Below are 15,497 nucleotides of genomic sequence, written 5' to 3'. Positions count from 1 at the left end.
GAAACGTAGAATTCATCTTAGTGTTTCAATAAAAACATAAGAATTGCCACACTGGCTATAGATGGTCCATGGATCTGACCAGTGTGGCCTTGAGGCCACAGATGCCCCACCCTTGATCTAGCCTCTTCTTTGCTCTAAAAGGGATGTTATATGGGATAATAACCTATGAGAGAAGGTGGCTGCACTCCATGACCATAAGCTCCAAAGGCCAGGAATGTTAAAGACCTGCCTCATCTTCCCCAGACTCAGGCTTCCTTAACCTATTGTGACTCTATAATCCATGGATCTAACTTAATTATTCTTGAACTGATTCACATTTCCTAACTGTGGCTGATGTTCCCCTCCTTGTTTCTGTTTTGTCCTATACATGCCCATATATTCACGGCTCTATTAATTCCTCTTTCATCTGCCACTACTTTTGGTGGCAAGGGTGGATGGGAAAGCCTGTGAAAATATAAAATCTGTTTTCAGAAAGGACAGTGGAAATATTACCACCGTCTTATGCTGCTTTTGGCGAATGCAGAACTGGGTATCTGGTTTTTATGTCATCTGCTGGTGCATCTGGATTTGACCTTGGTAAGAAAAAAACCATGTAGTAATGTGAAGGCAGGAAGGGGAAAATTCCTGCAGAGCTCAGTGCTGTGCTGGCCTATGGGAGAGGAATTTTTAAGATTTAAAGCACCAAGAAGCTGTCAAATGATCTATTCCCTTTTGAGGTCTAAATTAAACTGCTCAAGTTTGAGTTATGCAAGTCTATAAGTTAAGGTTTGACATGCCTCTCACTAAACAAACACATATTAAAATTAAAATCCTGTTTCAATTTGTATTGTGGAAGATAATTATTTAAGCAAGACTTTCTGTTTTGGTTCCTGTATTGGGAAGCCGGAGGTTTATGTGTATCTGGGATAGCCTCCTTGGAGAAATGATGGCCTGCCAAGACAACACTAATACTGCTCTTTAAAGAGGATTTGTTGAGGCAGAGATCTGATCTTGAGATCGTAGAATGAAAGAATCACCCATCAAGATTTAGATGGAACTTCAAAAACCATCTAGTCCAAATTCCTGTTTTTATAGAGGAGGAGGCTAAACGACTTGCCCAAGGTTACACAAGTAGTAAGTATCCAAAGTAGAATTTGAACTTGGGTCATCTCTTTGCACTGTACTACAGTCCTTTGTTCTCTAAGGGGGAAAAAGTTGTCCAAGAGTAAATTTAACCACATAGCACTCATTCAGTATAAAGGGGGAGATCCCTAGGAGACTGAAACATAACTCTCCCCCAGGCCTCACTCAATCCCCATTTTACATACAACCCAATGGTAATAGCTCCCCAATGAACCAACATAGGAGCTCAAAATGTGGGGTGTTTTAATATGTCTTAATGACACTCTCCCTAGGTCAAGGTTGGTAGTTTAAGATTGTGAGTTGGGAAAATGGTCTGCTTACATAATTAGGAGATAATATGCCAGGCAGTATATGTATGTATGTATATATGTACATGTGTGTATATGTATATATATGTACATATGTCTATATGAGTTTCTTTACCACAAGTGTTCTATCATCTTTGGAATGGTCTACCTTATGGATGCTGGTCATAATAATAACAAATATAAACATATTTTAGGAATATGAATTTATAGAATGACTTCCTGGCTAGTCCAGTTGTCTTTGGAGCAGTCTAACCACAGGTGCTGGTCATAACAGTAGCATGTTATTATATATGTATATATATATTAGGCACATTGTAGGACAGTGAATCCTGGCAAATGTCTGGGAAATAACTAGAAAGGAAAGCAGTGATCAAAAAGAATCTAAAAAGATGAAATTAACTTCATTTAAAATTACTTTTAAATATAATTCATATAAATATTTGCCAGAATAAATGTAAAGTCTTATACTTGATTTGAAAATCAACTTCTCCAGTATGAGATGAGAATGTGGCTAAGTAAGAGTTTATTTGAAAAAAGAATGATCTGGGTTGGGCATCAATAGACTGCAAGGTCAATATGAATCAAGAGAGGTCTATGGTGACTGAGAGAGCTAATGTGATGGGAAGGCTCCACTGAGAGAGGCCTAGGGCCATGGTTGAGGGAGGAGATAAGTTTGCTATTTTCTGCACTAGGCCAAAGCTTAGCTCAGGTACCTCCTAGATTCCCTCAGTTATTAGTAGTTTTGACTGTCTCAATTTCCTTGTACTATATTTCTTTTTCTTCTCTTTCTTTCTTTTTCTATTTTTTTTTTTTTTTGCAAGGCAGTGGAGGATTAAGTGACTTGCCCAGGGCTAGTAAGTGCCAAGTGTCTAAGACTGGATGTGAACTCAGGTGCTCCTGACTCCAGGGCCAGTGCTCCATCTATTTCATCACCTAGCTGCCCCTCCCCTTGTACTATATTTCTAAACCTGCTATATTCTACCTAGCAGAATATAAGTTTCTTGAAGTCATGGGCTACTTTGTGACTCTGTATCCCCAACATCTACCAAAGTATTTTTGTATAGAGTAGACATTTAATAAATGTTTATTGAACTGAATTAAATTCTCAATAACATAAGCATTTACTCAGTGCATACTATGTTGTTGTTATTGGTGGTCAGTTATTTTTCAGTCATATCCAACTCTGCATGACCCCATTTGGGGTTTTCTTGGCAAAGATACTGGAAAGGTTTGCCATTTCCTTTGCCAGCTCATTTTACAGATGAGGAAACTTAAGCAAACAGAATTAAGTGACTTGCCCAGATTATTTGCTAATAAATGTCTGAGGCCAGATTTGAACTCAGAAAGATGAGTCTTCCTGATTCCAAGCCCAGCATTCCATCCATTTCACGACCTAGCTGTCCCATAAGTGCCTACTTCAGTACTTTACAAATCTAATCTTCATTTTCAGATGAGGAAACTGAGGCAGTGGTTAAATAACTTGCCCAGGGTCACACTGTTAGTAAATGTCTGAGGTGAGATTTGAACTCAAATCTTCCTGAATTCAGACCCAGCACTCTATCTACTGTGCCACTTGAGCTACCCCAAGAACTAATTCTAAACTGGAGCCCACCCATATGAGGGGAGCTAGGACAGTGAAGGGGAAGCAAGCTGGAAATGAGGGATAAAGGTTAAAATTCACATTAAATTTTCTTTCACATTTTTGAATGGATCCATTGTGAAGAGGTTTTAGATTTGTTCTGCTTGGACCCCAAAGGCAGGACTTGGAGAAATGAACTTGTAAAAACAAAAAACAAACCTCACTATAAAGTAATATTTCTTATTGAGAGCTTTTGAGAAGGAGATGGGGCTGCTTCCAGGAGTGATGGGCACCCACTTACTGGAGACCTGTTGTTGTTGTTGGAAAATGCCAGATGACCTCTTGTCTGGCTACAAGTTGACCAAGAGATCCTTTCCAACTCTTAGGTTCTATGACTTTGGGACGTTAAAGCTTTGCTTGGGTTTCTTCCATGTAAAATCAGATATATAAAATTCAAACTTCTCTTGGGATGGGGGAATGGAATGGAGAGAAGATGTACACAGAGAGTAATTAATAAATTACTACAGACATTTTAGATATTAAAATTCATGTCTTCAAATAGAGATAGATGATACATTTTATGGTTGATGTTTAAAGTTAGGTTTATAAGAATTTCTCACCAAGGATGAACTGCCCCAAGTTGGAAAAGGAGCAGGGTAAAGCTAGATAATTAGTGGGATCTTGGCCATGAGTTGCCCCTGTACTTCTGGCAGCATAGGCAAGACGGGAAGGCCCAATCTTTAAAATAATGACAACAACGCTAAAAATAATCATACTATCTTTAAAGGTGCTTAGGAAATCAAGAGTCAAGTGACAGAATACGTGTAGGTCTTCACCATCAAGCAGGATCTTTGTTTTCATTATCAGTACTTCTCCTAGTATACAAACTACTTATTGAAAGAAGGAGGAAATGAATTTTTTTAATGGATTGTATTATTCTGGGATGATAAGAATAGTCTTTCATGGAGAATGAGAACTGGGCTAAGTGACATCTGGAAGGATTTTCTCTGGTCTTGTAATTCCATGAGAACTATGAGTTCCAGTGAAAGACATCTAAGAAGGAGGGTTACATAGGATTTGGGAATTTTTACAGCAGAATAACCTAGAGGTGACCTCTCAGAAGAAAATTAATTTCAAACTGCATGCCCAAGTAAACATGGGAAAAACCACTGGAGAAGAAGTTCTCAGGAAACCATACATATTTTGGTTCAGGCTGTTTACAGAAAAGAGAATAACTCCCCTCCCCAAAGGAGCACAAGCCCATACAACATGGAATAGGGGGAAAGAGGGAAGTCAAGTAGCCCCTATATGGGTTGAACAGGGCCAGACTAGCATTTACTGGAAAAATAGAGGGAGAGCCTTCAGAAGAACCCAACTAGCTTTCAACACCAAATACTAGTCACCAAAGGACCAAGTAGTTCCCAAAGTATCTTGAGGGCATTTTGTGGGGTAGGGTGTCCTGGTCCTAGGATAGAATAATATTAATATCTTAATATATGGGAATTTGGAGTGTTTGATCCAACAGGAGGAGGGGGAGCAGATGTGGGAGCACACATGTCCAACTGTCTCTACATGACCTAATGTGGAATCAGAGGTGGAGATTTTCAGTAAGGTCCACTGGAAAGAATGATGAGGCCTGGGGATGGATGATAGTATTCATAAGATAATTTAAGGTTTACAAAATGATTTATACATTTATAATCTCATTTGATCCTGTGAGGTAGGTGTTATTATTAGCTTCATTTTACAGATGAGGAAACTGAAGTAAACAGAGGTTAAGTGACTTGCCCAGGGTCATACAGCTAATAAGTGTTTCAGGCAGGATTTGAACTCAAGCTCCAAGGCCAGTATTCTATCCCACTGCACCACCTGGCTCCTTCTAGGGTTTAACTGGAAGTGTTGGTTAGGTGAATAAATAGGAAGTGTCCTCTCTAGGGCTCCAGTATTTGCCATCTTCACACAAAGTCTCTTTTATCTCAGAGATTTTTCTTCATAGGACAGACCTGTCTTTCTGGAACTAAGTTACATTCACTCATTTTGCATCTGCACCTATCAGTCAAGTTAAGTCAAAGCCTTTATTAAAGGTCTACTATGATAGACACTGGGCTAACTAAGTACTGGGATTCCAAAAGAATGACAAATACAGCTGCTGTCCTCAAAGACCTTACTTTCTAATGGAGGCAGTCAACATCTAAACATATGTATAAACATAGGTATACATAAGATACACACAGGAGATACAAAGTAACCTCAGAGTGGAAGGCTCTAGCATGTAGATAGACTGGGAAAGGTCTCCTGCACAAAGTAAAATATGAGCTGAGATCTGAAGGAAGTAAGGGAAACTAAAAGCTGGGCCCTTACTAAGAAAACTCAAATATTTTTATCAAAGTGAGCCAATTGTGATTCTTCTAAGAGCTGCTTAAGAACCTTTGCCCCCGCCCTTTCTAACGATTCTTCACATTTCAGCATTTCATAAACTAGGTCTTCAGAGATCATTTGGATAAGGGCACAAGGATTTGGGTTGGTTATACACTTTGGTCAGCTGGCTTGATCCTCCCACGGGGTTGTCCACCCCAACCCTAGCTCATCCAGGGATAGCTGCTATTTACGTGACCACTAAAGTTAGTTTGCAGTAATTTTGGTACTCACTGTGCAGACAGAACTTTGGACTGGACAAAAGGAGAAAGGAGCCAGTTTACACAAGACAGTCACATCTACCCTAGTTTTGGAGACGAGACGCTAGACATTTCAGTTTCTTGGCCTCTTTTCCACCCCTGCTGTAATTTTAAAATTAATTCCTCATCCCACCTCCAGTTTTCTGGGTTATGGTCAAATGCTTCTTCTCTTCCACCTCCCCCCCGCCCCCCCTTGCCCTTGCTCAAATACTACCAGGGTAAAACAGCACACTCTTTCCAAGGGAGTGGGAATGTTTTGAAAGTGCAAGAGAAGACATGTTTATCTTTAATCCAACCATTTCTAAACATCTTCTCTGCACCCAGACAGAGAGGGGATGATGTATTGAAGAAAGTCATCTGCCTGCATTAGGTCTTGGGTTCTGAGTTAATGAGGTCTTATTTGATAACAAAGCATCCTACAGCAGAGAGCAAAGGAGGTATGCTCTGCCAAACTCATTCTCCATTAAAGATAAGAACGACAACTAGTTGCTCTGTCCCTTAGAACCTGCTGTGCTGGAATTGTAATTAACTAATGATATGACTCTTTAGACCTGTTCTGTTGGTGATAAAAAAAAAATTGAATGATTTTCAGTGAGGGGATGTAAGGAAAACATTTATTTCAAATGTCACACCGAAAATCCTAGTCAGATCTGTAATGGAATTCAATTCTCACTTTCAAAATCCACCCCCAACCCCCTCCCATAAATAGCATTCTTGGGAATTTGAAGTGTTTGATCCTGGAGAAGGAGGGGGTAGGAGCTGGGGGTGCACATACCTCCCAACTGTCTTTACACAACCTAATGTGGAATCAGGGGTGGAGATTTATAGTAAGGGGCAGTGGAAAGAATGATGAACCTGTGAGATGGATCACAGAAAAATGCCTTCCATATCCATCCCTTAGAGGAACTAATATTCCCAGGTCAGCTTTCTATCTGTGTAACTTTGGGCTAGTCACTTAACCTCTCTCTGTTCCTCAGTTTCTTCATCTGTAAAATGAAAGTATTGGGCTAGATAACTTATAAAGTCCCTTCTCACTTGGGATCTATGATCATGGCCATTACTGTGATCTGTTCCATCCTACCTCTCCCCTCATCTACACAGAAAGGCAATAGAACCTGGGGCATAAAAAGGAGAATAGCATGTGTTTCCCTTTATGAGACTGGAAGTAAGACGCTAAGAGATACCTAGATGCCCTCCTACTTCATCTTCTGCCTTGGGGAATCCTAAAGCTTTTAAGGAATCAGAGTGAGGATGCTAATACTAAAAACTCATTAAAAAAACAAACCCACAACAACTTTCTTTCCCCCTTCTTTTTTCCCCATCCACTCTCCAGTTCTACTGTATTTCCATTCGTCTCCCAAGCGTTGAATCCTCAGTCAAAGGAGACACTCACTGAAGGGCCCCCCACTGACCTGTGGGACTTGAGCACTTTCTGGAGTAGCTCTTGTGGTATTGTCCGGAGATAAATCTGCCTCCCGATCAGGGGAACCAAGTTCATTTCTAGCCACTTCTCACAGGCGGTGATCAGTAACTCTTCCTTGTACTGGTTGAGATGGAAAAAATGGATTTGTCAAGGCACTTGTGAGCTCTGGGCACCACCTTGTGGTGAGACCTAGTATTTACCAGTCATTAAAAGGTGTTTTGTAAAATTGTAGCCTGGTACGGAGCTCACCAACCACACAGGTGACATTTATTTTTTTTTTTTCAGTTAACAAGCACCTTATTTTCTCTCCTTCTAACCTCCCCCACAAGGAAAAGAAAGAAAACCAAGCTCTTATAACAAATCTGCATAGGTGAGCAAGTAAGGACATTACAAAAGAAAATTTAAAAGGATGGAATAACTAAAGGAATCCAATATTTGAGGTGGTTCTTTTGTAAGTTCCGTACATGATAGGAAACATAGGAGAAAGACAGAAAGGTCTATTGTTATTTCAACAAGGTTTCAATGGGACTTCAGAGATCATCTAGACAAAATCCTTCCTTTTACAGTTGACTAAACTGAGACCCAGAAGAAGATCACAGTTAGTAGGCAGCAAAATCTGAATTCAAATCCAGGTCCTCTGACCCCCAATTACAGTGATATTTTCACTGTGCCCAAGGGAAATTAGGTCATCTGTTGTGGGTACCTAATTCTCTCATTCAGGAAAGATCTTTAAATGGCTTTGTATTTCAGTATTCATTTACAAATTAGGATTAACTGTAGTTCCTGCCATCTGTTTCTTTGAGGGGAGAGGGGGGCAGTCCACAAGGTTCTATGTGACAGATAGGAGGTAACCAGCGTTGTTCTAGACGTTAAGTTGAGGGTTTTCACAATTAGGAGAAAAGCCAGTCCTTTGGATAAGGCATGGATGCAAGAATATGCTGGTAATTGTTTAACAAGAGTTCTCTGAAAACTGTACATATAACACACTTTTAAGTCTAATCTGTACTTTTTTTTTTTACATTTTCTCCATTAATTTTTAAAGTCTAAACAATCAGCAAAACAATACATCAAATCCTGATCTGTAGCATTTACTGATTTCAGAGCTACAAATGCTCATGCTGAAAATGTAACAATCAACTCTCCTCAGCCAGTATGATCTGGTTCCAGCATTTCAGAGCTATAAATGCTCGTGCTAAAAATTTAACAACCAACTTTCCCAACACACCCCTGGATGTATGGGATTTGAAAGATCCACCAAAAATATCTCCCCTATTAGCCTCATTAGCCACCTGACATTCCTACAAGTCAGAATCGCTCCCATTTTGGTTAAGACAGTGTATATCCTACAGCAGGGATAGAATAACAACAGAGATCTATGTCACATCTTTTGTTTCAAAGTCTTTTACAAATATCATTTCACTGGATCCTTACAACCACCATTGCAAGTCTAGTCACCCATGTTTTATAGATGAGAAAACTAAAGGGCATGGAGATAAAATATCTTAACAAGCTCATGAGTGTCAGAGCTGGGATTCAAAGCCAGGTCTGCAGACTCTAAGTCTAGAGATCTTTCCATTAGCATCTTAAGAATGGTGTGCTGTAACAAATGATTCTCCAAAACCAACGTCCACACAGTGAACATTTTACAATCAGCTCTCATGTGCTGGTTATGAGCAGGCCAGTCTACTCCTGAATATATTAGTTTATCAGATTAACTACCCTCTGAGGGTGTGGGGCAGAGGAAAGATAAAATTTTAAAGGAAGAATGGGTTGGAAATTTTTAGAGAATGAAGGATTTGGGAGTCTATCTTGGGACAACTTGAAAATCCTACGGGGGAAGAAATGTTCTAAATAGGAAGGGATGATACCATAAGAGAGAGAGGCTCTGTAGACACACTTTTCCTATTTGGAAATAATTGGACTCTAGGAACCTAGAGATCTGAATGTGAGCCCCAATGATACCACTATGTGTCCTTGAGAAAATTACTGCTCCTTGTGCATCTCAATTTTCTCAAATGCAAAAGAAGTAGGTTGAACTAGACAATCTCTCAAATATTGTTTCCACTTAACATTCTTTGAGTTCCAAAATGATCTAATAAGATCTTGACAACTCAGACTGAATCTAAGATGAAAATTGGTAAGGACAAATGTAAAGCTCTATTAATTGGTTCAAAAACTCAATTGCAAAATCAGGGCAAGTTAGATAAGTTGATTTTGAAGAGAAAAAAACAGATATGGATCAACAGGGCAACATAGTATCTAAAATGAGGGAGGTAAGAATCCTGTTGTACTTTGTCTTAGTCAGAACCTGTTTGGAATGATTTGTCCTGTTTGTACAGTAGAGGGAATTCTGGTTCAAGAATGGGTTGAACTAGACAACCTCTAAGATCATTTCCAACTTTTCAATGTTGGAATGCATTGTTGTGGTTTGTGTTCAGCAGTTTCAATCATGTCTGACTCTTCGTAACTCCACTTGGCAAAAATATTGTAGTGGTTTGCTATTTCCTTCTCCAGCTCATTTTACAGATGAGGAACTGAGGCAAATTGAGTTAAGTGACTTGCCCAGGGTCACACAGCTAGGGAGTGTCTGAGGTCAGATTTAAATTCAGGAAGATGAGTCTTTCTGACTAGGCTCTCAACTGTGCCATATTGCTGTTCTTATATATGCAAGTATCAAATACTAAAGAAAAGCATACACATTGGCTATTTGAGTATTTAGTAGAGCTAATCTAGAGGTAAGAAAAGCTAAGTCTCCTATGTGGTTGGTCCCCAGCATGCATTACCTTGCAGGCAGCCAAGTAATAGGTCTGAATGGTACAAGGAGAAATCCCATCCTTCATCAAGGACACACACCTAGAAATAGACAATCAAGAATGTTTCCATTATAAGAGTCTTGGGATCACAATCAAGTGTCATGATTTGAAGTTTTTTTAAGGTGATACAGTGTGGTGTGGCGGATAAAGAGTCAGCCTTGGAGTCAGGATGACCTTGGTTCAAATATTACCAATGAAAACACCGACTGTCCTCTTAACGTCCCTGGAAATGTTCAAAGAAAATAAGATGTAGAAAAATTGCAGATACGTATAGATAGATGCAATTAATATTCTGGATAGGTTCCCCAAATGGAGGGTAGAGTGCTGGACCTACAGACAGGAAGAACAAAGTTCAAATCTGGCCTCAGACACTTATGAGCAGTGGGACTCTGGACAAGTCACTTAACCTCTGCCTCAGTTCCTCATCTATAAAATGGGGATAATATCACCCTACCTCCCAACATTGTTGTGATGATAAAATGAGATAAAATATGTAAAAGTGCTTTCAAACCTTCAAGCACTATATGAATGGTATGTATTTTTCACTGGAAATTCTTTACATCAATGAAACCATAGGTCTGGACCTCCCTCAACAAACAGAAGGGGGATGACCATGACATCCTGGGTAAGTCACTTCACATTTCTCTATTTCTGTCTCTAGAGATGGCATGATAAATTTCACCAAAGGAGGGTAACAGATATGAAAATGCTGAGTTTTTTGGAGGACTCTGGTTGAAGAAATGCCAAGCTTTGGGAATGCTACAGTGCTGATAGTTCAGTAAGTCAGAAGACTTGAACTCAAGATCTGTAAGCCATGTGACCAAAAGCAAGTCACTTGACTTCATCAGTGAAATGGAGATCATAATACTTTTCTTATCTACCTCGCAGAGAGCATTCTTTGATGTTCTGAACAATCTGCTATCTCAATGATGTAGGTACTCCCTCCAATGGTGCACAACTCATCCATGGCTTTTCATGCTGTCAGTCTTGTCCACATCTGCTCAGAAATCTTCCCCAGGTCATCCACCAATGTGCTGGGGACCTTCCTCTGCATCTCTTTGCACTTTGTGGAGACCAGTAGAACATATCTGCTCGTTATCCTGTCTTCTTGCTCTGCAACCATACCACATCTTTTTTCCCATTATACATTTCATTGATGACATCCTTCTTCTGCATAATTCTTCACTGCTAATATGTACAGCACATTCTTGACCCCCATACACCTTTATATTACCTTTTTGGTGAACCATAACTTTAATGTAATATCTTCTTACTTTTAGACACCCAATAGAATCAACTCTTCCCACTCTGATTTGTGTCTCTGAGGACTACAAGGGAGCCATCCTTCCATTTAGTCCCCATGTCCTTTTGTCCTCTAGCTTCATTTATAACAACAGTATCAAGATTAATTTTATTCAGTTTCTCCAATAATGTGTTCACTCATTTTACAGAAGGGGAAGCTGAGTCTCAGACAAGTAAAGCAACCTGCTCAAGGTCTCAAAGAAATACCACCATAATTCCAATCCACATTCTCTATCTCTTAGTCCAGTGATACTTTTATACCACCCCACCCTTACAGCATGGTTATAAGGAAAGAAATTTATAAATTCTAAATTTTTAAATTCTAAAATTTTATGTAAATGTGAATTATTATTAATTGTTCATATATATATTTCAGAAAACATAAGGCCAAATAGGAATATTTACATGTGAGGTTTTAAAATTTAACTCTTTATAAATAGATTAAATTTATATATCCCTTTATACATAAGATTATATTTTTTCTTCTGATAAGCCTATGAAATAAGCAAGGTGAACAATAAGTATACCTGTGTTACATTTGGAGAAACTCAGGATTGAGGAGGTTGAAGGACTTGCATAGGTTCATGAGGCAAGCAGCAACACTAGTATATGCGCTTGAGACTCCTAATGCTCTGGACATCACATCACATGAGGGTATCCTCATGGTAAAAAAATTGGAAAACTGTTGAGAGCTTTAGATTTTAATGACATTTTTAAGTAAAGAAAAAGAAATTCATCCTAGATATCCTGGCAGATAAAAACATTGTCCTGTACTTTTACAAGAGAGGTAGAATTACTACACTTATGAAGTTTTCTTATCTTAACCATGCTTGGCCTGAGAGTGGATACTAATTCAGTGGTTACTAATTGTACAAAATATAAGCAAAAGAGCAGAAAATAAACCATTGGTTGCATTGCAGTTTCTGGGAGCCTTCTACAGAGTGATGTCACCAGATTTGTTTGTAACAGCCACTCCTGTGGACTTATGGCCTCTCCCCTAGTCTATTGCAATTGTCTAAGCTTACAAGAAATCAGATAGCAAAAAGTTATTTTATTATTAAAAAGAAGTCAGTTTATGACAGATATGAATTCAAGCTTCACACAAAAGTGTATAATATAAGGAATTTGTTACTTTCAAACTGTATCTTCTATATTTATATACATGTTACATGGGTACTCATGTGAATGGTGAAGTTGGTGAAGCTTGAAATCCAATTACAACTTCTCATCTTGTTTAGCTTTTACCTATGACTTCCCAATAATTTTAGTGGGGGAAGTACTAGAAACTAGTATTTGGAAAGGTCTAGAATATGAGGAACCATTTGAGTTGAACTACACATCACTCACTTAACATAGATAGTTAGAGGATTGTTAGCCGTGATCTCTTGTTGAGAAATCTTGTATGGCCTTAACATATGCATGTAAGACACCTTTGTGCAGGAGAGCCTATATGAATGCATTTCATTATACTGATCAAATATTTTTAAAATAATCAACAAACAATAAACAGTAAGATCTGCAAATGTGGTCTGCTGTAGAATATCATTTATGAAAATCTGCCTGTTTCTTTTTTCACTAAGGATACCCTCAATTTTTATATAGATTATTCAAATAAATTTTAAGTATATAAAAATAGGCATGTGGGTGAGAAATTGATCACCTTTCCCCCAAAATCATTTTGTGACTTTCTTTCTTTGGAATATCTTGAGAAACTATGCTTGAATGTTTTCAAAACTGGGTTTCCTCTGGTATGAATTTCCTCTGTATATATTTGCTTAAGTCCAGTTGTTCTTCCCTTTGTCTTTAGGGCCATTTCCATTTCTTCATGAAGTCCAAATATGGTGGTTACACTGTTATTGGTTTCATGACTTTTTTGCCTTCTTGTAAGAGTTGTTCTATATCTCTGAAGCATCTCTATAATGAAATTGTGATGTTCCAGACAAATATTCTCCTCGTTCCATTTCATATTTTTTACCTTCAGTGGTCTATTTGAATAGGTTAGGTTGGAGTTATCATTATTATATGTGATATCCCCTTTATATCTTTATCCATGGCTTTAAATTGGCATTGATTTTAATCTTCATGTGAACAAAAAATGTTTGATTGTGCTTGTTGTCCAGGTTGTTGTAGCCATGTCTCACTCTCCATGACCCCATTTGAGGTTTTCTTGGCAAAGAAAATTTCCTTCCCCAGTTCATTTTACAGATGAGGATACCAAGGCACACAGGGTTAAGTGACTTGCCCAGGGTTACAGCGTTTGAGCCTAGATTTGAACTCAGGAAGCTGTGTCTTCCTGCCTTCAGGCCTGGCATTCTATCCACTGTGCCACCTAACTGCTGTAACACAAACAACTAATTTAATGTCTAGAGTGACTACATTACAATTGGTCATTTCTCTCTGTTAAAGAAATTTTGTTACATTGACAAAAAAAAAAAAAAAGAAAATTAGCAATGTTGAAGGGGCTGAGAGCAAATAGGCACATTAATGTACCCTCGCAGAATCATGAATTCGGAGAGTCATTCAAAGGCAATGTGAAACTATGTCCATAAAGCTACTAAGGTGTATATACTTACCTTGTGATTCAGCCATATCATTATTAGGTTCATTATCCCCAAAGAAATTAAGGAGGAAAATGATCCATAGATACAAAAATATTTATAACAACTCTTTTGGTAAAAAACTGGAAATTAGAAGGATTCCTATCAATTGTGGAATATCTGAACAAAGTATAGACTATGCACACAATGGAATTCTCAGATAGCCTAAGAAATGAAGAAATTGACCATTTCAGACAAAATCTGGATTACCTGGATGGACTGATTCAGAGTCAATTGAACAAACCAGGAAAACAATTTATATTAACAACATTGTAAAAATGAACAACTTTCAGAGACCTAAGCCTTCTGATTAACATAATGACCAACCATGATCCCAAAGGACCTCTCCCTCTTTCTTTCTCTTTTATTTTAAAGACATCACTGAAAGACAGACATCAACTAAACCTAAGTTTTGTTTTAAAAAAAATTTCCCAGATTTATTATCACTATCATAATGAGTGAGAGACAATGAGAATAAAAGCTGAGCATCTTTCTTTAGAGGTTCGTCTTTTTTGAGGTTGAAACCTGTTCCACATGAACCCAGAGATGAGCCTCCACAGTGGAAAATAGGAATCTAGATTTTTAATGCATTCCTTATACTGAGGTTCCTTCAGCAGCAGTTAGGTGCCACAGAGGATAGAATACTGTCCTTGGAATCAGGAGGCCCTGAGTTCAAATCTAGCCTCAGACTAGATATGCGACCCTGGGCAAGTTACTTTGACTTTGGCTGCCTCAGTTTCCCCTTCTGTAAAATGGGGCTAATAATAGCACCTATATCCCAGAGTTGTTATAAGGAACAAACAAGACAATATTTGCAAAGCATTTAGCATAGTTCCTGGCACATACTTGGTACTTATTAAACACTTGTTTTTGTTGCTTCTTTCTATCCTTCCAACTCCAAGATTATATGATTCTATGACTCTACTTCTATGGAATTTCCTCATCTACAAAATGAGGGAGATATATGATATAATCTCTCAAGCCCCTTTGGATTCCAAATTATATGATACCATGATTCTATGGCATTATTGTACAAGATAGAGAGCTGAAGTCAGGAAGACTCATCTCCCTGAGTTCAAATCTGGCCTCACACACTTAGTAGCTGTGTGACTCTGGACAAGTCACTTATCTTAGTTTGCACTGAGAGGTCCAAAGTACATGAGGAGGAGGTCATTTCATATATATAACATATATATATGTATATATATATATTATATATGTATAATATGTATAATATGTATGTGTATATATATATACACATACACACACACACACACACACACACACACCAGTGGAGCCAAATTCAAATAAAAATAGATCTCCACCTCAATATATTGACTTAGAAAACCCCAAATTAACATTATCTATGTTGCATTGTATTTTTATTCATTTTATTAAACACTTCCCAATTTCATTTTAATTTGATAGGGTCACACTAGAGAGTTTTGTGAGCCTTGGGGTCATGAGTTTGACCCTGCTGGCCTCTATACCCTGGAGAGATCACATCTGAGAGTATTATGTTCAGGCCTAGACGCTACAATTTAGGGAGAATATGGATAAGGTAGAGACTGTCCAGAAATGAACAATCAAGGTAGTAAGTGGCTATCATGCTATCTGAGGACTGGTTGAAGGAATTGAAGATATTTCTTGCCAAAGAGGGTGGGGTGGGGATGGGAGG

General features: G+C 38.4%; 1 protein-coding gene across 2 annotated transcripts in view; it reads right to left on the bottom strand.

The window, feature by feature from the left end:
• Positions 1 to 15,497, bottom strand: part of BTBD16 (BTB domain containing 16) — a 100,182-nt gene that overhangs the window by 59,215 nt on the left and 25,470 nt on the right. For both annotated transcript variants that reach the window (XM_072624578.1, XM_072624587.1), the window contains exons 8-9: positions 9,891 to 9,960; positions 7,097 to 7,227 (exon numbers count right to left, since the gene is read on the bottom strand). In XM_072624578.1, coding sequence (XP_072480679.1) covers positions 7,097 to 7,227; positions 9,891 to 9,960 — 201 coding nt within the window. The remainder of the gene's footprint in view (positions 1 to 7,096; positions 7,228 to 9,890; positions 9,961 to 15,497) is intronic.

The sequence above is a fragment of the Notamacropus eugenii genome, chromosome 1 (assembly GCF_028372415.1).
Source record: "Notamacropus eugenii isolate mMacEug1 chromosome 1, mMacEug1.pri_v2, whole genome shotgun sequence".
Classification (NCBI taxonomy): Eukaryota; Metazoa; Chordata; class Mammalia; order Diprotodontia; family Macropodidae; genus Notamacropus; species Notamacropus eugenii.
Note: the sequence above shows the minus strand (reverse complement) of the source record. Positions and strands in the feature narration are given on the sequence as shown.